We start from the raw sequence: 27,645 nt of genomic DNA on the forward strand, positions 1-27,645 counted from the left end.
TGGAATTTCAGAGGGGACGTCAGAGTAGGTCCAGTCTATCACTGTCTGTCTCTTTACTGGCTCTTTCACTTTATACCATCATCTGCTGTCCTGGCCTTATGTTCAGAGTTGGGGAAATTTTACTTTTTTGTACTTTCAGAAGGCCTTTAGAGGCCAGAAGAAGATCTTATGCTCTTGAGGAGCTTTAGAGTGACTTGGGTTTGAGTAATAGAATAAATTCACTCCTTTATAGCCACATATAAAGCAAAGGTAGACATTTGAGCATCTTTGCTGTCTAGAGCAGCCTTAGAGCTACTTAGCAGAAATAAGTGGGAGAATTCTGATCTGCCACTGCAGGATCTTTATGAAGTCAGAAGCACATTAAAAGTGGGAGGAGAAAAAAAAGGAAAGATGAAATGACAGTATCTCTCAGGTCTTGACAAAATGAGATATTTAAAAAATTAAGACTCAGAGGCCTGTGGTGTTCCAGACTAGTTTTGGCCTTCTTCATATCTCTTCCAACATGAGGACAGCACCAGTGTCCAAAGTAAGCAGCATACATGCTGAGCATGAAAACTCACCAGTTTTTGAGCAAGAGGGAAAACTACGTTGCTGCTCATTGCAGGGTGTACTGTTGCCAAGCAGGCTGTGGAAAAATCCACAGGGTAGCTTGATAAAGATTCAGAATCCCAGGCCCACCCTAGGAGGTTCTGACTCCAACAGACCTCAGGTAGGGCAAGGCAACACATATTGCTAACAAGATTAGGGGACTGCTGCAAAGACTGGGTGAAACACTTTTCTTGTTAGTGGAGGCTGGTTAGAAAGAGCTCAATACCACCAATCAAACTGAGCTCCTCTGGTTGAGTGATCAGACTAAAGAGAACTCTTCCCAAGACCCTAGAGAGATGCATACAGCATTATTACAGCTTACATCTCTCATAAGACAAAAAGGGCTTAGTTGCTGATGGTCTATTTTCTACTAACTCTAAAAAGGGCAATGTATTAATTGGTTTAGATTTAGTTCATCATCTGATACCAAACATTGTCTTAGCAATAGTTTGTGTATGTGGGTGATAATAGCAAAAGTGAACAAAAAAAAGATCATGTTCTTAGGTTAGGATCTCATAAGAATGCATGTTTACTACTAGTTACTAGAAAGCACAAAAGGGGACATTTCAACCAGAATCCTATTTTGGAATTTTAGTGTTAAAGTATGGCAGAAGCACAGGCCAAAATGTTCTACATGGTAAGTAAACATTCAGGCTAATGCCTTCCAAACTGGGCCCAGCTACTCCATGACATAAGAGCTTGCTCTGTTTTGCAGAGATTTTGTTTCTTATTTGTAATAACCAATAATTGTGATGGACACACTCACAGGTAAGCATCCAACTCTGTTCCCATTCCCTTCTGTGAATCCACTGGGAGCTCCGAGGGCTCAGAGTTCACATCCCTATGGAATCTGCTGGCATGTTCTTTGATGGAAGGTCCATTTCCCTGGTTTTTACTGCCTCTTCTCTTTCCTATTGGGCAAGTTATGGACAGAGAGGTTTATGGATTTACTCCACTGATACTGCTTAGTGCTTAACAGCACCCCAGGCCACAAGCTTTCCAAGGTATGTGCCAAGAGGAAGGTCAAGAAGGGGAGAAAGACAACACCATTGTTGCACTGTGCCAGTCAGGTAAGGTTCCTGAGTCTCTCTTTCAACATGGGTATAGACATAAAGATTTCTCTGCTTGAGTGAATGTGGGCGCAACTCACGCTCACCTGAAGAAGATAGTTCAGGCTCAGAAGCATTCAGTTACCATGACTGAGGTTGGTACTAGAAGGAGGCAGACCTCCTCAATCCTCCTGATAGTCTTTCTCAGTTATGATGCTGGTAGACAGAAGATCCAGAAACAGGTTTCTCTGCTCTTGCTCAGGTTTGACCTGGTGGTAGCCCAGCCAATTCATGGTATCACCACAGATTTTCTGAATTCGCGTAACCTTTTCTTAAGGCAAAGACCAGCTACAGGCTTGGGAGACATTGAGTGCATAACTAGCATTTGCGTGGAAGTGTGCTTACCCATGCCCTTGCCTTGGGTGATGTTATGTACCCAGGTCTGGAACCAGGGCAAGAGTTTCAAGCTTACAAAGTCTTACCTCTGAAAAATCTGGGTCAGGGGCTTCCACACCAGGTCCTCATAGTGCACAAGCAGGTAGCGCTGCTTCAGGGCTTCATGCAAGAACTGGCCTCATAGATTTCTCACTAGCTTTTGGAGATGGCCTGCATCACACAGTAGGCTGGTGCTCCTTGAGTTTGTTCCACTGCCCTACCACAATGTGGCTGTCAATCATGAGTTCACTGGTGGTGCATTCTCAGCAACAGAACACAGCCCGGGGGTGATGGACCAGGTGCACAGCATGCAGGTTGAGGGAAGGGTCTGTCAGTAGTGAGTAAAAGGCCTCCAGGTTGAAAAAGCACACGTACTTGAGCACCATGTGGCTGTAGGAGTGGCAGGCCTCCTCCACTACCTCAAAGGGCTGTTGATTGCACAGCACCTTGCAGTGAGACTGGGGGATGATCCTATCTGGCAGGAAGATGCTGCAGGCAGGTGGGGAACACAGGGCCCAGCTGGTCTCCCACTGGAAAATGCTGGACTGTTTCCAGGGACCGGGGAGCATGGAGGCATTGAAGACACTCATGCTGCACTGAAAGATTGCCCGGACCAGGTCCTGTACTGCCACGTGAAGCTTCAAGGCAGTGCTTTGTGTGAAGCTAATCCAGACATGCTAGGTAGGCTCCATCAGGTAGAAGACATCTGGGTGCTACCCAAAAAGCTGCTCCACAAAGGAAGAGCCTGAGCAACAGGAAGACAGGACCAGCACATGCACGGACTTGCGCTCCTCCTTCCTAGACAGGGAATTGAGACTGGCCTGACAGATGGAAGAACAGAATAAAGATGGCCATCTGGGAAACCAGGAACAGCAGAAGCTTGATTTTTGGGACCAGGATCGTTGTGTAGAAGTAGAAGTCCTTGTTAAGGGCTTAGGCATCTCCACTGCTTTAGAGAGGTTATCGGCTAACCAGGCTGAGTTGCTTTTTTCCTCTGACTCACCAGCTCCCTTCTTGGCTGCCTCCTACTACTAGCATTTTGCATAACCATCCCTTCTCAAAGCAAATTCCCCTTGCCCTCTCCCTTCTTTCAAATGAACGACCCACCTTCAAGGACTGGGTTGAGAGAAAGCATTAGCTCTCAGGGAGCTGTGACATTAGCCACTTTAACACCCGTGACTCAAAGGGTGGGGAGATTTCTCTTGAGGTAGGTCTGGAGAAGCAAAAGAGGAAGCACTCTTTCCCACAACTGGGAGATGATCCTGGAATGCAGACTCCTGGAAGGCAGCTGTGAAGGTACCTCCCTTAGGGCAGGGTGGAAAATAATAAGAAAAGAGGCTGTTGGAAGAACTAGGAGATGAGGTCAATAGGGAAATCCTGTGAGCAGCCAGAATGTCCACAAAATCTTAAATCCTAATCTTAATCCCTGTTGTAAAAAGAAGGGGAAAAAATATGAAAGCTATTTCTAGATTTCAGCTGCCTGTTCACTCCACTTGAGGTTTAGGGAGATAACACTTCATGGCCTCTGTGTCACTTTCATCTTCACCATTCCTGTAGGAATTAATAACTATTTTCTGGGGGAACACAGATGTATTGGCATTTGGTTGGAGAAAACGAAAAATTTGTTTTTTCACCCTTTAAGCAAAAAAAAGAAACAAGTTATCATCAAAGGTTATGGCTTCTTACTAGCCTCTATGCCCTTCAGCGAATCACATTATCTCTCACAGCTACACTAACATCTGCTACTTTACAGAGCTGTTGTATGATATAAAACAATAGATGAAAAAACCTACCACATGCATACCAGTCAGTATAAATTGTGGCCAAGTGTAAAAGCCACTGATTTTGGACTCAGAAATCTGGGTTGCTCATCCCCCTTCTCTGAGCCTTAGGATGGCAGTGTAAAATAAGATAATGAAGTTCACTTTAGAGAACTGTTGTGTTAGATTAAAACATATGATGCCCCTAACACAATACTGTGACAACAATAGAAGTTAAAAAGGGGTAGTTAATTATTGAAGAAGAAGGAGAAGGAGAACAAAAAGAAGACCTCATTCTTCTTCCTTAGCTGCTTGCCAATTTTCCAGGTCTTCCATACTGTTTTGATTACTGTAACTTTGTAGTAAGTTTTTAAATTGGGAAGTGTGAGCCCTCTAACAGTGTTCTTGTTGAAGATGATTTTGGCTATTGGGGGCCCTATTTCTGTTTTATATGAATTTCATGATTGGTATTTCTATTTGCAAAAAAAGACTGCTGTAATTTTGATAGGGATTGCATTGAATATGTAGATTATGCTTCAGGTAGGATTGATATCTTAGCAATACTAAGACCTCCAATCCAGGAACACAGCATATCTCATCATTTCTTTAGGCCTTTATTTCTTTCAGAAATGTCTTCTAGATTTCAGTGTATAAGGCTTTGCATGACTGGATAAATTTATTCCTATATAATTTCTTCTTTTAGATGCAGTTATAAATTGAATTTTTTAGGTTGTTCATTACTAGTATTTAGAAACACAACTGATTTTTGTGTGATCTTATACCTTGCCACTTTGCCAAATTCATTTATTAGCTCTAACAATTTTCTTGTGGGTTCTTCAGGAATTTCTACATAAAAGACCATGTCATCTGCAATTGAGATATTTTTAGTTCTGCTCTTCTAATTGGTAGAATACTTGCTGAATTTCTCTGGGAAGTACTTCACGTATGATGAATAGCAGGGGTGAAAGGAGGCATCCCTGTCTTGTTCCTCCTTATCTTAGGGGGAAAGGTTTTAGTCACCATTGAGTACCAGTTAGCTATAGGTTTTCATAAATGTCCTTTATCATGTTGAGTAAGTTTCTCTTTATTCCTATTTTTCTGAGTTTTTTTCATCAAGAAAGGGTGCTGGATTTTGTCAAATGCCTTTTCTGTGTCAACTGAGTTGGTTATGTGTTTTCCTTTTTCATTCTGTTAATGTGGTGTATTACTTTGATTGATTTTCCTATGTTTAACCAGCCTTGTATTCCTGTGATAAACACCATTCAGTCATGGTATATAAGCCCTTTAATGTCTACTTGGATTTCGTTTGCTAGAATTTTGTTGAGATATCAGCATCTATATTCATAGGGGATATTGAAATGATCAATAATTTTCTTTTCTTGTGGTATCTTTATATGGCTTTGGTATGAGAGTAATACCGTTCTTGTAGAATTAGTTAGGAAGCGTTCCTTCCTCAATTTTTTGGAAGAGCTTGAACACAATTGGTCTTAATTCTTCTTTGAATGTTTGCTAAATTCACCAGTGAAGCCTTTTGGTCTTGGCGTTTCCTTTGCTGGGAGGTTTTTTTGATTACTGATTCATTTTGGACTGTTACATGAGAGAAAAATAATAATTATGTTCAGCATTTTGTGATCCATTTTTTACAATACTTAGTATTACTCTTAGTAACTCGGGGGAAGCAGATTTCTGATGGAAAATGAGTTAAGTTTGACTTGTTGAGGTCTCCTATTTCTTCTTGAGTTTAGGTAATTTGTGTGTTTCCAGGAATTTTCCCATTTCATGTAGGTTATCTAAGTGGTGGCATACTATTGTTCATTTTATCCTCTTATAATCCTTTTTATTTTTGTAAAGTTGGTAGTAATGTCATTCCTCCCACTCCCCCTTTAATTTCTGAGCTTAGTTAATTGGTCCTCTCTCTTTTTCTCTTTGTCAGTGTAGCTAAAGCTCTTTTTTGATTTTTTTTATCCTTTCAAAGAATCAACCTTTGCTTTTATTGATTCATTCTGATGTTTTTCTATTCTCTATTTCATTTATCTCTGCTCTAACCTTTATTATTTCCTTTCTATTGCCTGATTTGTCTTTAGTTTGCTCTTCTTTTTCTAGTTCTTCCAGGTGTGAGATTAGGTTACTGATTTCAGATCTTTCTTCTTTTTTTAATGTAATCATTTAGAGCTATAAATTTCCCTTTGAGCATCACTTTTTGCTGCAACCTAGAAGTTTGGCTTTTTGTTGTTTGTTCTGGCTCTTCTGGCTCTTCATTAATTCTGCCTTAATAGGAACTATCTGTTTTGATTTTACCTGACCAGTGTGCAGGTGCAGCCCTAGCCCTCCTTCTGCTCCTACCTCTTCATCTTGTCCCATATTAACTTCTGCCTTGATCTCTCTGGCATAATCTAAGACTTTAGCCAGGAATCTACTGTACCATTAGCCCTAGCCAGAAAGCCCCACATTTGTTATACCAATGAACTTTCACAAGACCTGTTCTGTTCAGGCTGCAACAATGGGCTTATTTTCTTTTCTGACTTGCTCTAGTCACATTCAAGCCAGCTTTCTAAACAGAGATGCAGTCAACAGACTTGTTATTTTTAAGTCTTCTAAACTGTTGATAATGCCTTTTGGAGGGATATATATATATATATATAAATCATAGCTGCAATAATATGAACACTTTAAAGGAGTTACAAGGAGTTGCTGATATTACTGACAACATCCCTCTTCTTGAAAGTCTCTTCCTTTTTTTTTCCCTATGATACTACTCTTGTAGTACTCCTAGCTGCTGATTCTTAAAATTTCCTTTCCTTTCCTGAATTCTCTTCCAATGCACACCCTCTAGCCTTAAATATTATGGCTCTTCAAGGCTCTTTCAACTTCGGTTCTTATTCTACATATATCCTTTTGGGGATCATATACCCAAATGTATTCAATTATCAACTGTCCACTGACGACTAAAATCTCTTCTGTCCTCAAGCCCTGTATATATAAATGCCTATTATCCATCTCCATATAGATGATAGATTTCTCGGAGTACCCTCAATTGACCTCAACAAGTCAAACTTAACTCATCTTCCATTAGAAATCTGCTTCCCCCGAGTTACTAAGAGTAATACTAAGTATTGTAAAAAAATGGATCACAAAATGTAAAATGCTAAAACATAATTATTATTTTTCTCTCATGTAATAGTCCAAAATGGGTGTTCCTGGTTGGCAGGCAATTTTCCTTCAGGTAGTGTTTTAGAGATTCTGTCCCTCCCATCTTGTGGCTATAACATCCTTTAGGACCTTAATTGACATCCAGCCATCAGAAGATGAAAGATAATATGGAGACGGCATTCTCGTTTCTTAAAAGCCTTGACCTGAAAATGATGCACATCACTTCTGCTAATATTCCATTAGTGAGATCTAGTCCCATGGCCACACCTAGATGGACAGAAGATGAGGAAATGTATTCCTTGGCTGGGTAGCCGTCTCACAGTGGCAGCTCGGGTCTATAAAAGAAGGTGATGAATTTTGGTGGATAGTTAACCTTTTCTGCCATACCCACCCATATTTCCTATCTTGGTGCATGCACGTCACCATCCCATCAATTACCCATTTACCCAAATCATAAACCCAGGTCTTCTTCAATTTCTTCTTTCTCCCTTAACTAATCACCAATCTCAAAGTCCTGTCAAATCTAGTTCTCTTACTATTTCTCATTGCTCTTCCATTCTTACTGTCACTGTCCAAATTCAATTCCTCATTATTTTTTGCCCTGTGTTGATCCTATGCTTCTCAAAACCTTCCTCATTGTTGCTGGAGTCAACCATTTAATATTCTGATGTCATCACACTACCCTGCTAAAATTTCTTCATTGGCTCTCTGGTGATAGGAAATAGATACCATACAAGGTTATTTGTGACCTAGCCCTTTGTATTGTCCAGAATTATCTCGTTACTCTCCCAACTCTTATAATTTTTGCTATAGAAGTAGCAACAACAATGAAATAACGTACTTGTGGTTTCTAAAACAAGCTATATTTTCTTACATGTTAGTTTCCACCTACGCTCCTTCTGCCTAGACAGCCTGTTTTCAAGTAAACTTATCAATCAATACTAGGCCCAAAGTTATCTCCTCTATAACATCTTCCCTGCCAACCCATGAAACTTGTAAGTGCCTATTACTAGACTCCCATGGCACTTTGCACAAAACAAAAATGGAGCAATTTATCCTAATGTGTTAATTTTTTTCTGTTTCTGTCTAGCTACTAGATACTAGACTATAGCTTCTTGAAGACAGGTTTCATGTCCTTGCATCTCTGTTCCCTATACAGTCTGGTGCATAACAGAATGTAAGCATTACAAAGACACTGTTTTTGTTTATTTTTAATCACTGTATGCCCAGTACCTAGCAATATAGGTGACATTCAATAAATACCTATTAAATTAATTCATAGTATGTACTCCTGGCATATTTACTGAAGAAAAAAGGAGAAAGAAATTAGCATAGGAAAGTTAAAAGAGGAGTTTGAATTCTGGTTTGAGTGTGTAGCCTTGAAAAAGTTATTTAATTCTCTCTGAACATCAGTCTCTTTGCTGTGAAGACCTTACGCAATCAAACTGTTTTGCAGATTAGAGATAAAATATATAAAACCTCCTAGGACAATGTCTGGACTTTTGTAAGAATCATACAGCCTTATTATGAGCAGGAGTTACATCATCACAAAACCAATGTTTATAGATGTTTCAATATTTAAAAATATATACCTATGTCCACTTGAAGCAAATTGAAACCCAAAGCATTTCCATCTTGGAGTAAATTTAAGCTAACCTTAAATCGAAGTAAATGGTAAATACTAAAATGTGCATGAAAATACAAACAACTTAATTGGCAAAATAATGAAAGAGTATGCTTTACCTCTCCAACTCCAAAGTCTCTTGATTGCTTAGAATACAATTCTTCCAAAGGGATATTATTATCCCTAAGAGTTAAAAATAAGACAGTATTGAAATTTGCTTTATTCCATCTGAAAATTATTTTTCTGAATTAAGGTTCCCAAACTTGGCTGCAGCTCAGAATTACATGGGATGCTTTTTAAAAAATAAAGATTCATAAACTCCAACTCAAAACTCCACAATTTGTTAAGTGTGAGTCAACTCAGTATTCTATATATTAAAAATACCCCCTCCCCTCAAGTGATTTGGAGCTACAGCCAGGTTTGGAAACTATGTTCTAAATCTTTTTAATAAAGTAGATTTTAAAACTGAAAGTTTAACACTTTGTCTTTCACTCATAAGTTGCTGAATATCTGGGGATTTAACAACAAAGAACCTAATTTGTTAATTTTATGAAATAAATTGCAATGTATCTTTTAATTAATTTATATATGCTGATTCCATAAAATAGCATCTATATATTTGTTTCATAAATAGAAATTTGAAATGGTTTCATAAGAAAGTTCTTTTAAAATGAAAATTTATTCTAGTCCATGATTTTCAATCACCAAGAACTGGCTATATCACAATTCTTAACACGAAAGTTAGGATATTCTGAAACTACTAGCTAAAATAAAGTTTTACTTAGTTACCTATGAGTTACTATTATATAGAAGAGCCAGTAAAGCAGCCCTGAAATTCTATGGACTAAATAAAAAATTAACCCGTAATGGATGAGATTAAAAATCACCTTAAATACAGAATGGTTTTTACACCAGCAGCCAAAAGAGGAAGCAAAATCTGGTGAAGCCTAATTGTTTCAACATGGAAAAAGCTGTACCAATAATGGGGTTGGGGAGATGGTAATCCTGAACACAGAGAAAACAGGGAGTCCCTCAGAGGAAGATGCTGGCAATATGAAGAGGGCTATATCCCTAGAAGATTGTCCCATAAACTGTTGATATGCTTGTTTATGCTATCAACATTTGAATTCTTCCTTTGTTCTGATTCTACAGTAACAAAGCCACCTTCCCACGGAAAGCTGCTTAAAGTAAGAAAATGTGCTTATCATGACAGTAAGCAGTCTTACACATGCTATCCCTCCATTTCTTACTGTCAATTAATAAACTGACATTCCTTGAACACGTAAGTCACTTTACACAATCTAATCAACTCTGGGTTTCAGATAAAAAGGTATTTCTAGGATGGCAAATATGAACACCATACTCTCAACCGGAGTGACACCACCAAGACTGTGGCATTGCTAAGTCTTCCTTGAGGTCAGTCTCTCCACCCTGAGAGAGCAGTACACTTGCCTACCTCACCATCAATTCAATGTGTAACACACAATATGTAAGATACTGATTTGCATTTCAAAGATTTACCAAAAAACTTACATCTGGTTCACTGGATATTTCTGGATATTTTTCTGTGGTATTTTCTTTTGGTAATAATTTTCAAAGTTTCCTTAAAAAAATAAAAGTATGTGCTGAATTAAAAATTTAACACAGTTTCTTTCCATTTCTTAATTCAAAGCTTATTAGCATCATATGTACAGAAGGAAATCACTGACCTACAATGCCATATAATATAGTCATTCTCTCTTTGATTTCATAATCCTCCAAACACACACACACATACACACACTAATATATACATACATACATACATATAAAAACTGAGCAAAAAAAACGCAGATTACTATGTTTTCCCATGTGTAACACAAACCTTTTTTTTCAGAGCAAGCTGGGTAACAATGCTTCTCAAAAGACATACTACAATGGTTTCTTTCATTATTGTTGTACTTTTTCTGATAGTTCTTGTTTGGCTGACACTTTTCATGATAACTTGTTTTATTAAAAGTAGAATTACTAAAAGTCAACTCTGGAACTGTAAAAATATTTCTAATGATTCCATCAGTGGAATGGTTTTTACCAAAACTAGGGACTGCACAAGTATCTCCTATATCATCACAGCCACACTTGTCAAATGTCTTCTTTATCCTTTGTTGATCTATGTTTAATAAATTGATCATATTTTGGCTAACGAAAGAGTCACAGTTCTCTGATAAAGGGCTGGGGATTGACTGGTTCACATCTTCATGGCAATTTCTATTTTCTCCCCAATTATGCTGCACTGACTGTTTCTCAGTAACGAAGCCTGACTCTTTTCTTCTATCCATACTTCCAAAATCTTCATCCATAATTATACTGGGTCTTTCAGTAAGGAAATTCCTATTTCCTGGACTTTGGGATAAATAAAAACATATTTATCAAGAAAAGCATGAAACATTTTCATTTAGAAATATTTAATTAAAAGTTAAGTTCTTACAAAATATATTACATAGCTATTAACATGTACCTAGGCTATGATTTTATTTTTTTATTTAAAATAAATAACATTGTAGTAGAAATAGATCAAACATGCTTTACTGAGTATAAAAACAGTCTACAATCAGTTTAGTATTTCAACATGAAAAATTATTGCATGGTTCCATTTACTGTTATATTAACAAAACAATATATGATCTAAAGTATGCCTTCTGTAACAAGGCCTAGCAAATAACCTAGATAACCACTATGTCACTGCTGCTCCATTCACCAGAGAAAGATATTTTGAAGACTGTGCAGAGAAAATTATTTCCAGTTTCAAACATCAAAACAAAGTCACAAGAACATTACAAAAGACATTTCTCAACATAACATGAATATAAAAAAAACTCTGAAACTCCCAAGGAAAAGCAACATAGATAGAAATGCACCATAAGCAACAGAAATGCATTCATAAGTAATAAAGGCAAGATATAAGGTAAATCAGATGAAAAAGCTGGGCTAGGTAATTTCTAAGGCCACTTCTAATTTTGAAATGATAATTCTATGTTTAGTTCAACTTGGGTATATGAATCAAAGCTATAATAGGAAATAATTAAAAATCAAGATTTTCTAGAGCTTGTGGATAGTGACTGACTACACATTGACATGGGGTTGCTTGGGTTGTTGCAGAGGCTGTAGGTACCAAAGACTATTAGAAAGGAAACACATAAACTGCTAAAACTCTGAATGATTATCTGATTTTATTTTTAAAGTTTTTTTTGGCAAGTATTCAATGAGCACTTGCTGTTTTCCAGGAACTGTCATCTGTGGGAACACAGAGAAAAATAACAGTTCCTATGTCCCAAGGAATATAGTTTGGTATTAAGAAGAGATAGATAAATATTTTAACAAATAATGTAAACAGATCATGTGTGAACCTACATTGTTTCTCAACAGGGACCCTCCTGGAGTTTTGGGAATTATTTGTTATGCCAACAAGTATAACCTATATATATAATAATATATACTATTAGCACCAAGAGTAATTTCCATTATTGTAAATGAGAAAATACATGCAAAAGCACTTCATAAGTTATACAGCACACTAAATTTGTAAGTCATTTTTTTAACTTTATCAAAAAATTAAAAAACAAAAAAAATTTCAAACAAAATGAAAGAATAAGAAAAACAACCTAAAATAATACTTTGCTTCCAACATGTTCCTGCCATACCCCAAGAAAATTAACCATAGTCAAAAAAAGGCATAAGAAAAAAAACAAATAACCTAAAATAACTACATTGAAGCTAACTTTTTAAAATGCAAAAGCTTTTTTTTTACTTTACCAAAAAATTGAAAAAAGACAATTCAAAGAAAACAAACAAAGGAATAAGAAAAACAAATAATCTAGAATAACTGCATTGTTTCTAACATGGCCCAACCATACCCCAAGAAAAGTAACAAACCCTAACAATACAAAGAAATAAGAAAAACAAATAACCTAAAATAACTACATTGCTTCCAACATGATTCTACCATACCCAAGAAAATTTACAAACCACAATCATTCCTGAGCATTCCCATAACATTGAGATTACCTTCAATAGCTTATCTGTTCTTATTAGATTCTCATTCCCCCTTCAATAGTTGCCGTCTATCTCTAGGTTCCCTACATTCTACAATATAAAATATTTATTTTTCATTTTTCACAGAGTTCACATTAGTAGTAACATAAAATTTATCTTTTTTTGTGTCGGGCTTATTTCACTCAGCATTACGTCTTCAAGGTTCATCCATGTTGTCATGTGTTTCATGACCTTGTTCCTTCTTACTGCCACGTAGTATTCCATAGTGTACATACCACATTTTGTTTATCCACTCATCTTTTGAAGGACATTTGGATTGTTTCCATCTCTTGGCAATTGTGAATAATGCCACTATGAACATCCGTGTGCAAATATCTGCTCATGTCACTGCTTTCAGATCTTCTGGATATATACTGAGAAATGTAATGGCAGTGTGCTGGTTTCAATGTATTATGTCCCCCCAATATGCCATTATCTTTGATGTAATCTTGTGTGGCAGATGTATCAGTGTTGATTAGATTGTAATTCTCTGAGTGTTTACATGGAGATGCAACCCACCCAACCGTGGGTGATGACCCTAATTGGATAGTTTCCATGGAGGAGTGGCCCCACCCATTCAGCATGGGCCTTGATTAGTTTACTAGAGCACTATATAAGCTCAGACAGGGACTCTTTGAAGAATACACAGGAGCTGAGACAGGACCTGCGGATGAGAGAGAGTCTGAAAATGGCTGTTGAAAGCAGACTCTTGCTCCAGAGAAGCTAAGAGAGGTCAAATGCCCAAGGGCAACCGAGAGTGACATTTTGAAGAGGAGCTGCGGCCTAGAGAGGAACATCCCGGGAGAAAGCCATTCTGAAACCAGGTCTTAGAACAGACTCCAGCCACGTGCCTTCCCAGCTAACAGAGGTTTTCCAAACACCATTCCCTAGTGAAGGTACCTGATTGTTGATGTGTTACCTTGGACACTTATGGCCTCAAGATTGTAACTGTGTAACCAAATAAACCCCCTTTTATAAAAGCCAATCCATTTCTGGTGTTTTGCAATCTGGCAGCATTAGCAAACTAGAACAGGCTAGCTCGAAGGGTAACTCGATATCTAGTTCTCTAAGGAACTGCCAGACTGTCCTCCAGAGTGGCTGTACCATAATAAAGTCCCACCGGCAATGAATAAGAGTTCCAATTCCTCTACATCCTCTACAGCATTTGTAGTTTCCTGTTTGTTTAATGTAAGCCATTCTAATTGGTGTGAGATGATATGGTCGTGGTCTTAAAATTCATGAAAATGTATAATCCAAAACAGGGATAAATTCATTACCTAAATAAGCCTTTTAGGTAAATTAAAAAAATATTTAGTGTATACCTACTATGTAGCAGGGAGACAACAGAGCTTATATTTGAGTGAAAAAGATAATAAATAAATAAAATATTTAACTGTTAATAAATATAATGGATAAGAAATAAAGAAGTAGAGGATTGTGGGAAGATGGCAGAACAGGAATCTCCAACAATCACTCCCTCCCCTACAGCAACTACTGAACTGGCATGAACTGTTGAAATCAACTATTTTGAAATTCCTGGAGTCTAGTGGAACACTGTACAGCATCCAAGGAAGAGCAGGAAGAAGAGGCAGATAAACTGCAGTAAATATCAGTGAATTCCAACCTCCCTCAAGGGTTACCTTCCCCATCCCCCAGCTTTGTAGAAAGCAACAGTGAGGATACAGCTCCAGCTCCTAATGCAATTTGCTTGTGCCAGGGTGGTGTATAAAAGCCTAATCCTCCAAAGCCCAGGGTGACCACTGCTTATGATCAGCTACTTTAGATGGCTGGGGGGCAGGCTCTGCAGGCTCCCATTGTCCCAAGCCCTCTCAGGCAAAAATAGCAGAGAAATCCTTAAAATGATACCCCTCCTCAAAATTATGGAAAACAGTTAAAGTGCTTCAGTAACTGCGCATGTGCTGAATTAAAAATTTGCATCTTCAAAAGCCAGGGGTTAAACTCCTGACACCCTTACTGTCCCCTCACCCACCCACTCCCCAATACAGGGTGGAGCCAGTCTGTACTCCCATTGAGGCACCCTGGCCTGTTCCAAAGGGAGCAGAGTAATCCTTATGAACATATTGGGATGCCCATATGTCAGTACCAATCAATCAGGTAGAAGTCTGAAAGAATAAACCAGGAAATCTGTCTCAGGCTTATCCTCCAAGAATCTGTCCTGAAGGCAGAGAAGTAGTTTGCAGAAAGCTAAAGCACTGTAAGAAAGAATTAAGTCAAAGTAGTTGGGGAAAAGGACTATCTCCATTAAGTCATGCAATAGAGCACCCAGGAGGGATGAAACTATATTTCAAAGGGAGAAGGAGGGTCATTCAAACTGCTATAAACAGTAAATGGGGAAAATCCCAAGGCCACTGGCAAGCACAAGCCCAGGAAAAGAAGCAGGGTCCCCAGATCCATGCAGGCTCAGGTAAGAGAGAAAAGACCCTGCATTCACATTCACCCTTAGCTAATCTTCTTGATAGGAGGGTTAAGCTCTGAAGAAGACCATCAGTCAAAGGAAACTCATTTGCAAAGAGCTTTTTGCTTGTGTTTGTTTATTTTGGTTATCTCCTGGCATACAAGAAAGTCCATCATATCAATAGCTGGATACAAACTTAAGGAACAGACAGCTCAGAGACTATCTCAAGGATTTAATATATTAAAATTTAAGTGTACAACAAAAGGCTACAAGACAAACAAAGAAACAGAAAATAACAGCCCATCCAAAGGACCAAGAAAAAAAATCTAGGAACGAAAATGAAGAGGATCAAACTTTGGACAAAACAGATAAAGACTTTAAAAAAAAAAAATGATCCTCAATATGCTCAAGAACTAAAGAATGTAATGAAAACAATGAATGAACAACACAGGAATTAATCTCTTTGAGACTCTTAATAGGAGCCAAACAGAAATACTGGGTTTGAAGACCACAATAATTGAAATGAAAAATTAACTAGAGGGTTTCAATACCAGATTGGAGATGGCAGAAGAAAGAATCAGTGATCGTGAAGACAAAACAATTGAAATGATTCAGAATGAGGAGCAGAAAGAAAAAAAGAGTAAAACTGAGCAGAGACTAAAAGAACTGTGGAACACTATCAACAGCACCAACATATTCACTATCAGTCTCAGAAAGAGATAAAAGAATGAAAGGGGAAGAATATTAAAAGAAATCATGACAGAAAACTTCCAAAGTGTATTGAAAGACATAATATAATATAAACACCCAAGAAGGCTAACAAAATCCAAACAGCATAAACTGAAGGAGAACAGAGCCCAGATACATAGTAATACATAGTCCAATGCCAAGGACAAGGAGAGAATTTTGAAAGCTGCAAGAGAAAAGCCAATGAGTTACGTACAAAACCCCCAAAAGATAAAGTTCCAATTCTCATCAAAAACCATGGAGGCAAGAAGGCAGTGGTAGGAAAGTGTTAAGAGAAAACAACTGCCAACTAAAAATGTTATATCTGTCAAGACTTTCTTTCAAAAATAAGGGAGGGAGAGAGATCTAAGATGGCGGCATAGAGAGGAGTGGAAGCTAAGTAGCCCCCTGGAACAACTACAAAAAACCAGAAACAACTAGTAAATAAGCTGGAATAACTGCAGGGTGACAGACGTGACCGTTCACTCATCATACACCAACCTGAATTGGGAGGAATGCCCAAGATCACAGCATAAAATCTGTAAGTAAGAACTGTGGATCCAAATCAGGAGACCCCTCCCCCCACGCCCGAGCTACATAGCCCTGTGGTGCCAGAGAGAAGCTTTCTCCCAGCAAGCAAATACAGCTCAGCTGAGCTCCAACTGGGGTTTTAATTAGTGAGTGCGAACTGCTCACTAAGAGGTACGAAGCCCTAACAAGTAGACAGAGGCTTTGGGTGACGACTGACCTTGGAGAGCCAGAGGTCACCTCGGACTAGCTCTGTTCTCTTTTTGACTCAGTGGAGAAAGCCTCAGCCATTTTTAGTTCCCAGCTCTGTGACTCAGACAAGGGTGTGGCACAGGCAGAGAGAGACCACTGAAATGCTAATGACCTCCCCCTAGGGCGTCTATCTTCTCTAAGAGGAAAGGGGTGGGGCCCAGCTCTGCTACCTGCCTTCCATTCAGAACTTACACCAGGCAAGAATTATAGGCTAATCTTTGCATCAGGCTGGGAGTGCCCCTGCACTGCCAGTGGCCCGGGGCTTCCCCTGTGGGATGACGTGCACTAGTGACATAGCACAGCCTTCCCTCAGCAGAGGTCCTGGAAGATCACAGCTGAGAAGGGGGGCCCACTCGGAAAATCCAGGGACACTATGTCAATGCCGGTGGTTTGCGGGTCAGCGACAGAGAAAAGCTGGGGCAAAACTGAAATGAAGGCTTAGACTCTGGCAACAGCCTGGAATCTCCGGGAACACCTGGGAGGTTTGAATATTAAAGCAGCCCTGCCTCCCTAGCCACTGGGACACACGCCCCACATTCAGGGCAGTCAACTCCAACAACAAACCCAAACTGAGTTCACCAGCTGAACCACACAAAAATCATTTCCCCACACACCACAGAGACAGAGTTGGGAAGAACTGACTTGAGGGGTATAGGTGACTCGCGGACGCCATCTGCTGGCTAGTTAGAGAAAGTGTATGGCACCAACCTGTGTTTCTGAAAAATTAGATGTTTTTTTTTTCTTTTTTTTTTTACAACTTCAAAGAACCCTGTCAAGCAGAGTAAATGCCAAGAGGTCAGAAACAACAGAAAATCTTAATGCATATGATAAAATCAGACAATATGGAGAATCCAACTCCAAACACACAAATTAAGTTATCAGAAGAGACAAAGTACCTTGCACAATTAATCAAAGAACTACAATCGAGGAACGAAAACATGGCAAAGGATTTAAAGGACATCAAGAAGACCATGGACCAGGATATAAGTGACATAAAGAAGACCCTAGAAGAGCATAAAGAAGACACTGCAAAAGTAAATGAAAAAATAGAAGATCTTATGGAAATAAAAGAAACTGTTGGCCAAATTAAAAAGACTCTGGATATTCACAATACAAGACTAGAGGAAGCTGAACAACATCTCAGTGTCCTAGAAGTCCACAGAACAGAAAATGAAAGAACAAAAGAAAGAATGGAGAAAAAAATCGAAAAAATCAAAATGGATCTTAGGGATATGATAGATAAAATAAAATGTCCAAATTTAAGACTCATTGGTGTCCCAGAAGGGGAAGAGAAGGGTAAAGGTCTAGAAAGAGTATTCAAAGAAATTGTTGGGGAAAACTTCCCAAACCTTCTACATAATATACATACACAAAGCATAAATGCCCAGCAAACTCCAAATAGAATAAATCCAAATAAACCCACTCCAAGACATATTCTGATCAGACTCTCAAATACTGAAGAGAAGGAGCAAGTTCTGAAAGCAAGAGAAAAGCAATTCACCACATACAAAGGAAACAACATAAGAGTAAGTTGTGACCACTCAGCAGCCACCATGGAGGCGAGAAGACAGTGGCATGACATATTTAAAATTCTGAGAGAGAAAAACTTCCAACCAAGAATACTTTATCCAGCAAAACTCTCCTTCAAATTCGAGGGAGAGCTTAAATTTTTCACAGACAAACAAATGCTGAGAGACTTTGCCAATAAAAGACCTGCCCTACTTCAGATTCTAAAGAGAGCCCTACCAACAGAGAAACAACAGAAAGGAGAAAGAGATACAGAGAATTTTAACAGACATATATAGTACCTTACATCCCAAAGCACCAGGACACTCATTTTTCTCTAGTGATCGCAGATCTTTGTCCAGAAGGGACCATAAGCTGGGACATAAAACAAGCCTCAAGAAATTAAAAAAAAAAAATTGAATATACTCAAAGCACATTCTCCAACCACAATGGAATACAAATAGAAGTCAATAATTTTTGAAGTGTAACTCCACTATTTACTTCCTACATGACATAAATTACACAAACTCTAATGACAAATCAGTGGTTTTGAACTCAATGTAAAATATGTAATTTTAGACAACTATATAAAGGTTGGAGAATGGAAGAGTATAGGAACATAGTTTACGTGTCCTATTGAAGTGAAGGTGGTACCAAAGAAAAACAAGACTGAAATGGATTTAAGAGGTTAATTTCAACCCCTACAGCAAACACAAAGAAATTATCAGAGAATATAAGCATAGAGATGAAATGTAGAGTTTGGGTTAAGAGAAATGGGGGAAGGGGCAATGGGGAGTTAAGAAAGGAATGTAGGGTTGCTGTTTGAGGTGAAGGGAAATTTCTAGTAATGGATGGTGGGAAAGAGCATTACAACATTCTAAATGTGATTAATCCCACTAATGGAAGGCTAGGGAGGGGGTGAAATGGGAAGATTTAGGCTGTATATATGTTTCCACAACTGAAAAAAAAAAAAAAAAAAAAAAAAAAAAGACAGGCTAAATAGATGACGACTGAATGCCAAGGATGAACTTGGATGGGATTGGATGATAGAGGACAAGTGGCTCAAAGGGACACAGTTGAGACATAAGGTAGAGGAAATATAGAATGTAAGCTCTGTATCATTGTTGAATCTCTTGTACTTCTTAGTTGTGCTTAATGGGATTGCATAAAAGAATGTTCTTGTTCATGGGAAGTGTGTAAGTGAATTACAGTGTATGTTCAAGGATGTGTGCAGCTAGCTCTCATATGTTCAGAAGACAGAGCAACAGATGATGCATGATAGATAGGGAGGGAGGGAGGGAGGGAAAGAAACAGCGATGTGACAGCATGTTAAAGTTGGTGGATTGGGCTATCGGGGGAGGGGGTTAGGGTATGATGGAATTCTGTGTATGGGGTTAGTATTGTTTCTGCAACTGTTCCTAAAGCTTTGGATTTATTTAAAAAAAAATAACATTTGGTCTATCAGTTAGGTAAAACTGTAAAAGACTGTTATATTTTTATTAGGTGGAGGAAAAGGTCATGAACCCTCTGGGGAAATGGAGGGCATTTATACATTATTTACTGAAATCTGCAATGTACCCACTTTCAACCCAGGGAGTTCACTGTACCATCATTTGTAACAGCAGAAACTTGGAAAAAAGCAAATTGTCCTTCAGTAGATTATTTGTTTTTCTTATTCCTTTGTTTGGATAGGGTTTATTAATTTTCTTGGGGTATGGTAGGAACATGTTGGAAGCAAAGTAGTTATTTTAGGTTTTCTGTTTTTCTTAATCCTTTGCTTTGGTTTGTTTGAAATGTATGTCTTTTGTTGCTTGTTTTAATATTTTGATAAATAAACTTTAAAAAATAAAAAAAAATAAGGGAGCGATTAAGACACTACCAGATAAGCAAAAGCTGAGAGAGTTCATTACCACTAGACCTGCCCTACAAGCAATGCTAAAGGGAGTTCTTCATACTGAAAGGAAAGAACACTAGAGAGTGGATTGGAGCAGCATGAAGAAATAAAGACATCAAATACAGGTAACTATATGAGTAACTGTAAATGCTGTTACTAGTGCATTGCATTTTTTGCTATGTCACACCACTTCTTACTTCTTACAGGTGCTAAAATGCAAATGCATAAAATGTAATGATAAATCTATGGTTTTGGATATGCAATGTTCAAAGATATAATTTGTAACAAGTACAAATAAAAGCTGGGGCAAAACAGGGGTATAGGAACAGTGTATGCCTATGTTATTGAAGTTAAGTTTGTATCCAGTCAAATATGATTATTATAGATTTAGGATGTTAAATTTTAACCCCATGGCAACCACAAAGAAAATATATGAAAAATATATTTAGAAAGAAATAAGGAGGAACTCTCAATAGTACTACAGAAAAAATAAATAAGAAAGTAGGCATTAAGAGAAGAATTAAGGAGCAAAAAAGGTTTAAGACTTACAAAGACAAAATAGCAAAATGGCATAAGAAAGTCCTACATTATAAGTAGTTATTTTAATAGTAAATTAAAGTCTCCAGTCAAAAGTCAGAGAAGTAGGTTGAAAGAGAAAGGATGGGAAAAAATATGCTATGCATATAGTAACCAAAAGAGAACAGGAATAGCTATACTAGTATCAGATAAAATATACTGTAAGTAAAAAACAGTTATGAGGGACAAAGAAGCTAACTGTATATTGATAAAAGGGTCGATTCAACAAGAAGACACAGCAATTATACATAGATATATACATATATATACACCTAACAGCAGAGCCTCAAAATATATGAAGCAAATATTAACAGATTGGAAGAAGGAAATAGCAGATTGACATTAATAGTAGGAGGCTTCAAGACCCCATTTTCAATATTGGATAGAACATCTAGATAGAATATCAATAAAGAAATGCAAGACTTGAATAATACTACAAACCAACTAGACTTAATAGAGATATAGAGAACACTTCACTCAACAGCAACAGAATACACATTCTTCTCTAGTGCACATGGATCATTCTCCAGGACATATTCATATGTTAGGTCACAAAAAAGTCTCAGTAAGTTAAAATATAATGAAATCATACAATGTATCTACTCCAACAACAATGGAATGGAGCTAAAAATCAATAACAGTGGGAGAAATGGAAAATTGATAAATATGTGGAAATTAAACAATGTACTCTTACAAAACCAATTGGTCAAACAAGAAATCACAAGAGAAACAAGGAAATATCTTGAGGCAAATGAAAATGAAAATGTAACATACAAAAACTTAGGGGATGCAGCAAGGCAGTGCTGAGAGGGATATTTATAGCACTAAATGCTTAGATTATATGAGAAGAAAGATCCCAAATCAAGAGACCTAATCTTGAAATTGGAGGACCTAGGAAAAAAGAGCAAACTAAACCCTAAGCAAAGAGAAAGAAGGACATAAAAAAGATTAGAAGAGAGATAAATGAATTAGAGAATAAAGTAAGCAATAGAGAATCAACAAAACCAAAAGTTGGTTCTTTGTAAAGATCCGTAATGTTGAGAAATCTTTAGCTACGCTAACAGAAGAAAGAGACAGGAAACAACTGAAATCAGAAATGCAAGGGGGGAAATTACTACCAATCCCTCAACAACAAAAAGGACTAAAAGAGAATATTATGAATAACTGTATGCCAACACATTAGATAACCTAGATCAAATGGATAAATTCTGAGAAAAACACAAACTACCTACAGTTTCAAGAAGAAACAGAGGATCTCAACAGATCAGTAATTTGTAGTTGATTCAGTAACCAAAAACTTCCCAACACTGAAAAGCCCAGAACCAAATGGCTCCACAGTTGAATTTTATCAAACATTCCAAAAAGAATTAACATCGATCCTGCTCAAACTACCAAATTGAAGAGGAGTTCTATTAGGCCAATACCACCCTCATATCAAAGCCATATAAAGATATCACAAGAAAAAAAAATTACAGACCAATATCTCTTATGATGTAGATGTAAAAATCCTCAACAAAATACTAGCAGATCAAAATCCAACAGCACATGGGATAAATTCCATGATCAGCTGAGATTTACCCCAGGTATACAAGAATGGTTAAATATAAGAAAACCAATTAATGTATACACCACATTAATAGAATGAAGGAAAAACCACATGATCATTTCAACTGACACACAAAAGGCACTTGACAAAATTCAACACTCCTTCTTGACAAAAACACTTAGAAAATTAGGAATAGATGGAAACTTCTTCAACATGATAAAGGGCATGTATGAAAATCCCACAGCTAACATCATAATTAATGGTAAAAGACTGAAAGCTTTCCCTCTAAGATTAGGAAAAGACAAGGACGCTCACTGTCACCAATGTTATCCAACACTGTTCTGGAAGTACTAGCCAGAGCAACAAGGCAAAAGAAAGAAATAAAAGCCATCTAAATTGGAAAGGAAGAAGTAAAATTTTTCTTAATTGCAGATAACATGATCCTATATTCAGAAAACCCTGAAAAATCCACAACACAGGTAATAAAACTAACAAATGAATTCAGCAAAGTGGCAGGATACAATATCAATAGCCAAAAACTCAATAGTGTTTCTGTATACTAGTAATGAACTGAAGAAAAACATCAAGAAAAACATTCCCTTTACAATATCAACTAAAAGAATCAAATAACTAGGAATAAATATAGCCAAGGAGGTAAGAACTTCTATATGGAAAACAAAAAAGAAAAAAAAAAAAAAGCTAAAAGAAATCAAAGAAGACCTAAATAAATGGAAGGACATTCCATGTTCATGGATTGGAAGAAAAACTTATTACAAAGCCATAATAATCAAAAACAACATGGCTCTGGCACAGGGGAAGAAAGAAATCAAATTGAGAGTTCAGAAATCAACCCTCACATATGTAGCCAACTGATTTTTGACATGGGTACCAATTCCACTCATTTGGGAAAGAATAGTCTTTTCAACAAATGGTGCTGAGAAAACTATATATCCATATGCAAAACAATGAAGGTGGACCCGTACCTCATACTATATACAAAAATTAATTCAAAATGAATCACATACTAAATATAAGACCCAGAACTATAAAACTTCTAGAAGAAAATATAGGGAAGCATCTTCAGGACTTTGTGTTAAGCAATGTTTTCTTAGACTTTATACCAAAGGCATAAGGAACAAAAGAAAGCATAGAAAAATGGGACTTTATCAAAATTAAAGTTTTGTACATGAAAAGAATTCATAGTGAAAGTAAAAAGACAACCTAAAGAATGGGAGAAAATATTTGGAAACCATATATCTGATAAGGGTTTAATACCCAGAGTATATAAAGAAATCCATCAACTCGACAACAAAAACAAAACAACCCAGTTAAAAACTGGCAAAAGACGACATACACATTTCTCCAAGGAAGATATACAAATGGCCCAAAAGCACATGAAAAGATGCTCAACATCATTAGCCATTAAGGAAATACAAATCAAAACCACAGTGAGATACCATTTCACAACCACTAGAATGACTAATATTTTAAAAAATGGAAAATTACAAGTGTTGGAGAGGATGTAGAGAAATAAGAATACCCATTCATTGTTGGTGGGAATGTAAAATGGTGCAGCTTCTGCAGAAGACAGTCTGATAGTTCCTCAGAAAGTTAAGTACAGAATTACCATGTGACCTGGCAATTCACTTCTAGGTATATATCCAAAAGAATTGAAAGGAGGGACTCAAATAGATATTTGTACACCAATATTCACAGTGGCATTATTCACAATTATCAAAAAAATGGAAACAAGCCAAGTGCCCATCAACAGATGAATGAATAAACAAAATGTGGTACATATACACAATGAAATATTATTCAGTTGTAAAAAGGAATGAAGTTATGATAAATGAGATCACATGGATGAACCTTGAAGACATCATGCACAAAAGGAAATACTATATGATCTCAATGATATGAAATAATTAGAATAAGCAAAATTAATTGAGTTAGAAACTAGAATACAGGTTACCAGGGAACAGAGTGGGAATAGGGAAGGAGAATAATGCTTAATTAGTACATAAGTTCTATTTGAGGTGATGGAAAAATTTTGTAATGGATACCAGTGATGGTAGCACAATATTGTGAATGTAACTAACACCACTGAATTATATATTTGAATGTAATTAAATGGGGAAATTTTTAAAAAACATAGGACCACAAAACATAGTGATCCCTAATGTAAACTATGGAGTATAGTTAACACTACGATTATAATATTGTTTCATCATTTGGAACAAAGGTACCACACTAATTCAAACTGTTACAAAAGGAGTGGGGACTCTATATTTTATGTATAATTTTTCTGTAAACCTACAGCTTCTCTAACAAAAAAAAATTTATAAAAAAAAGGAAAAAGAAAACCACAATGAAGTATCTCTACACACTGCCTAGAATGATTTAAATTTAAAAAGACTGATTATTCCAAGTGTTTGCAAGGAAGTATTCCTTCTGGAACTCTCATACATTGCTGGTGGGAATGTAAAATGGTATAAATCACTTTGGAAAAGAGTTTGGTTGTTTCTTAAAAAGTTAAACATACAACTCTCATTCTACTTGAAGGTATTTACCCAAGAGAAATGAAAACATGTCCAAAGACATATATGAAATTTTATAACAGCTTTATTTGGAACATCAAAACACTGGGGGGAGTGGCAAATGTCCATCAACAGGAGAATACGTAAATTGTGCTAGGTCTATACAATAGAATACTGCTCACCAATAACAAGAAATGAATACATGGCAACATCTCAAAATAATTATGTGAGTGAAAGGAGTCACACAAAAAAGGAGAACATACTATGTCATGTCATTTATATAAAATTCTAGAAAATGCAAACTAATCTATAGTGACAAAATATAGGCAGATCAGTGGATGCCCTGGAATAGAAGTAATGGATGTCAAGCAGCAGGAGGGAGAGATTACAAAGGTGCCCCAAAATACTACTGAGGACCATGACTATATCCACTATCTATTACAAATGCCAAAACTTGTCAAAGTGTACTTTTTAAATAAGTTCAGCTGGTTGCACATTAATTATACATTTCAATATAAGTGTTTAAAAAATGGACTTCAAGACAAAGAGGAAATAAAAAAATCTGTTATTTGGCTATTACCATTTTCCAGGTCAGTGGCAATGATGGCTTAGACCTGGAAGAAATCTGTGGTGATGGAAAAGTAGAGGTTTTTTAAAGTTTATTTAGAAGACAGAATTGACAAAGCTGCTGAAGAAATGTATGTTGGGAATGTGAAGGAAAGGAAGGAATAAAGAACAACTCTTATTCTTGCAGCTTAAGTAAATGAGTGAAAAACGGTACCATTTACTAAAATGGGGAAGACTGGGATAGGATTACAGAGTCAAGATTACCAAGGGTGATTCAAATTCATTTTACAAGTTTAATGGATTTTAAAACAATAAAACAGAGTTTATATACAGACATTCAGAAAATAAAAGTGAGAACCTGTTCAACCAACACAACTGTAAAAAAGAAATCAACATGTTTATGATACGAAAAAAAAAATAATAAAAAAATAATAAAAGAGGGTAGAAAACAAGTGCAAAACACCTCGTCCCAAAATATTTTTAAAATAAATAATGAAAGGTAGATGTGTCCGTTAGAACATACTTAAAAAATCTGAATTAAACGCTACATTTTACTGCTAGTGATCATCTCTATAAGTTTTACTTAAGTCTGTATATATTTCTAACTAAAAATATTTATCTCCACTAAAAATCAAAATAACTGAAGAATGTTTTTTTCTTTCCTTCAGCATCTTTGCTTACCTATTTAATCTTTCAAATAATGTTCCAAATTGTGCTGTTTTATAGGATGGACAGAGAGCATCTTGACTTTCATTTAATTTGGAAACCAACGAATCAGAATATTTAACATTACTGGGCTGGAAAAAAAATATAAGAAACAGCCAAAATAATAAATGAACATATACACAATTTAAATTTTTTACCACATAAATGTCATTTACATGGACTACATCTATATTCAGAAAATGTATTTTTAGTCTAAAAGAAAGTAAGTATAGTCCTTAGTGAAAACAAACTAATTTCCTAACCACTAAAGCAATATAAGCATTTGAATGATTGCTAAAATAACAGAGTTGATACTACAGAGAGCTAACCATTTGCTGAGAGATAAAAGATTAAAAAAAAAAACAAAAAACAAAAAACAGCCTGCCCAGGATCTTGAGTAAATAAAGTTAAATTCTCTGACAGAAAATAATAGTTTGTCCCAGGGAAACAGCTGGACTTACCTCAGTTCTTCCACTTACTAAGTAGTTTTAACTACTTTAATCTTTCTGAAAATCAGTATCATTCAGAGCAAATGGGAATAGTGTCTGAAGATGGTGGCAAAAAGCAGATGAGATAATTCATTTGTTAATGTGGAAGGTACCATAAAAATCTAAGATATTATATACGTCTAATACTAATCCTATCCAGCTATTACTAACTCTGCAGTATATATGATTTACATTACACAAAACACAAAAATGAGAAGTCCAAATGACAGAAATAGTCAGGAAAAAAGAAGGGGAGTCAAAAAGAGAGATTAAGTTTTTAAAAAACAAACAAAAGAAGCCCAAAATTAGAATGAGCTGATAATAAAGTCTGATAAGACAATTCAACCTCATAAAGACAGATAGTGACAGAGGTACAGAGACAGAGTCATTCCCTGGAAGCAAGAAACATACAACCAAACATACAAATCAAAAAAGTAGAGAACATAATATTTTATATTGGCTCTCTAGAGACTAGTGAGCCGCAAACCACTTTTTCTTGCTACTGTATTCTTTCAACTCATTTATTTTGTATTTTCTAATTTCATTTTAATTCTTCTCACTTTTCTTGAAACCCTTCAGAATAAGCTATTAAATACGTTGCAGTTCCTTCACTATGTGACACTATGCCTGATCAATGGGACAATAGCTCTCTTTTCACTCTTCTGCCATAATTAGATATAACATTATTTATCTCTCTGGAGATAATCACTAACCTGCAGTCTAATTTTTATGGTCAAGCAGGAAATTATTTAAGTAGAGGTTATAGAGTTCTATTCTCTATCCTACAACTATTTAATAGAGGAAAGATGAGACATAAGCTGATTTAGAATACAAATTTTAGTCATACCAAATATAAACTGAATGAGTAATTGAATGTTTCTCACTGTATCATTAAAAAATTATTGTCCTTAACTGATAAGGCTAGAGCATATAATTGGAATATAATACTTTATTTTTCTCTTTCTGAAAAACATTAAAGCATATTTTAAACACTTTAATAAAGTTAAATTATGAATGAATAAATTATAAATTTATTTATGAATTATAAACTAAATCAATATAAAGTAAATTATAATTTTGTTTATATAATTGTTATAATAGTTATAGTTCATATTATTTATTTAAAAGTATAATTTAATTCTACACTTACATATTATAACCTGATTTTAATCTTATCTGATTAAATTATAAATATATGAATACATATTATAAATTAATAAATATAGC

General features: G+C 36.3%; 1 protein-coding gene and 1 pseudogene across 1 annotated transcript in view; both read right to left on the bottom strand.

Annotated features, from left to right (window-relative positions):
* The window catches only part of C8H12orf40 (chromosome 8 C12orf40 homolog), a gene marked incomplete at its 5' end in the record, with an annotated part of 66,898 nt that overhangs the window by 34,787 nt on the left and 4,466 nt on the right, over positions 1 to 27,645 (bottom strand). Inside the window, 4 exons of the mRNA XM_037847476.1 lie at positions 8,726 to 8,789; positions 10,140 to 10,209; positions 10,471 to 10,988; positions 25,907 to 26,022. Coding sequence (XP_037703404.1) covers positions 8,726 to 8,789; positions 10,140 to 10,209; positions 10,471 to 10,988; positions 25,907 to 26,022 — 768 coding nt within the window. The remainder of the gene's footprint in view (positions 1 to 8,725; positions 8,790 to 10,139; positions 10,210 to 10,470; positions 10,989 to 25,906; positions 26,023 to 27,645) is intronic.
* Positions 1,820 to 2,954, bottom strand: LOC119541581 (annotated as a pseudogene).

The sequence above is a fragment of the Choloepus didactylus genome, chromosome 8 (assembly GCF_015220235.1).
Source record: "Choloepus didactylus isolate mChoDid1 chromosome 8, mChoDid1.pri, whole genome shotgun sequence".
Taxonomy (NCBI): domain Eukaryota; kingdom Metazoa; phylum Chordata; class Mammalia; order Pilosa; family Megalonychidae; genus Choloepus; species Choloepus didactylus.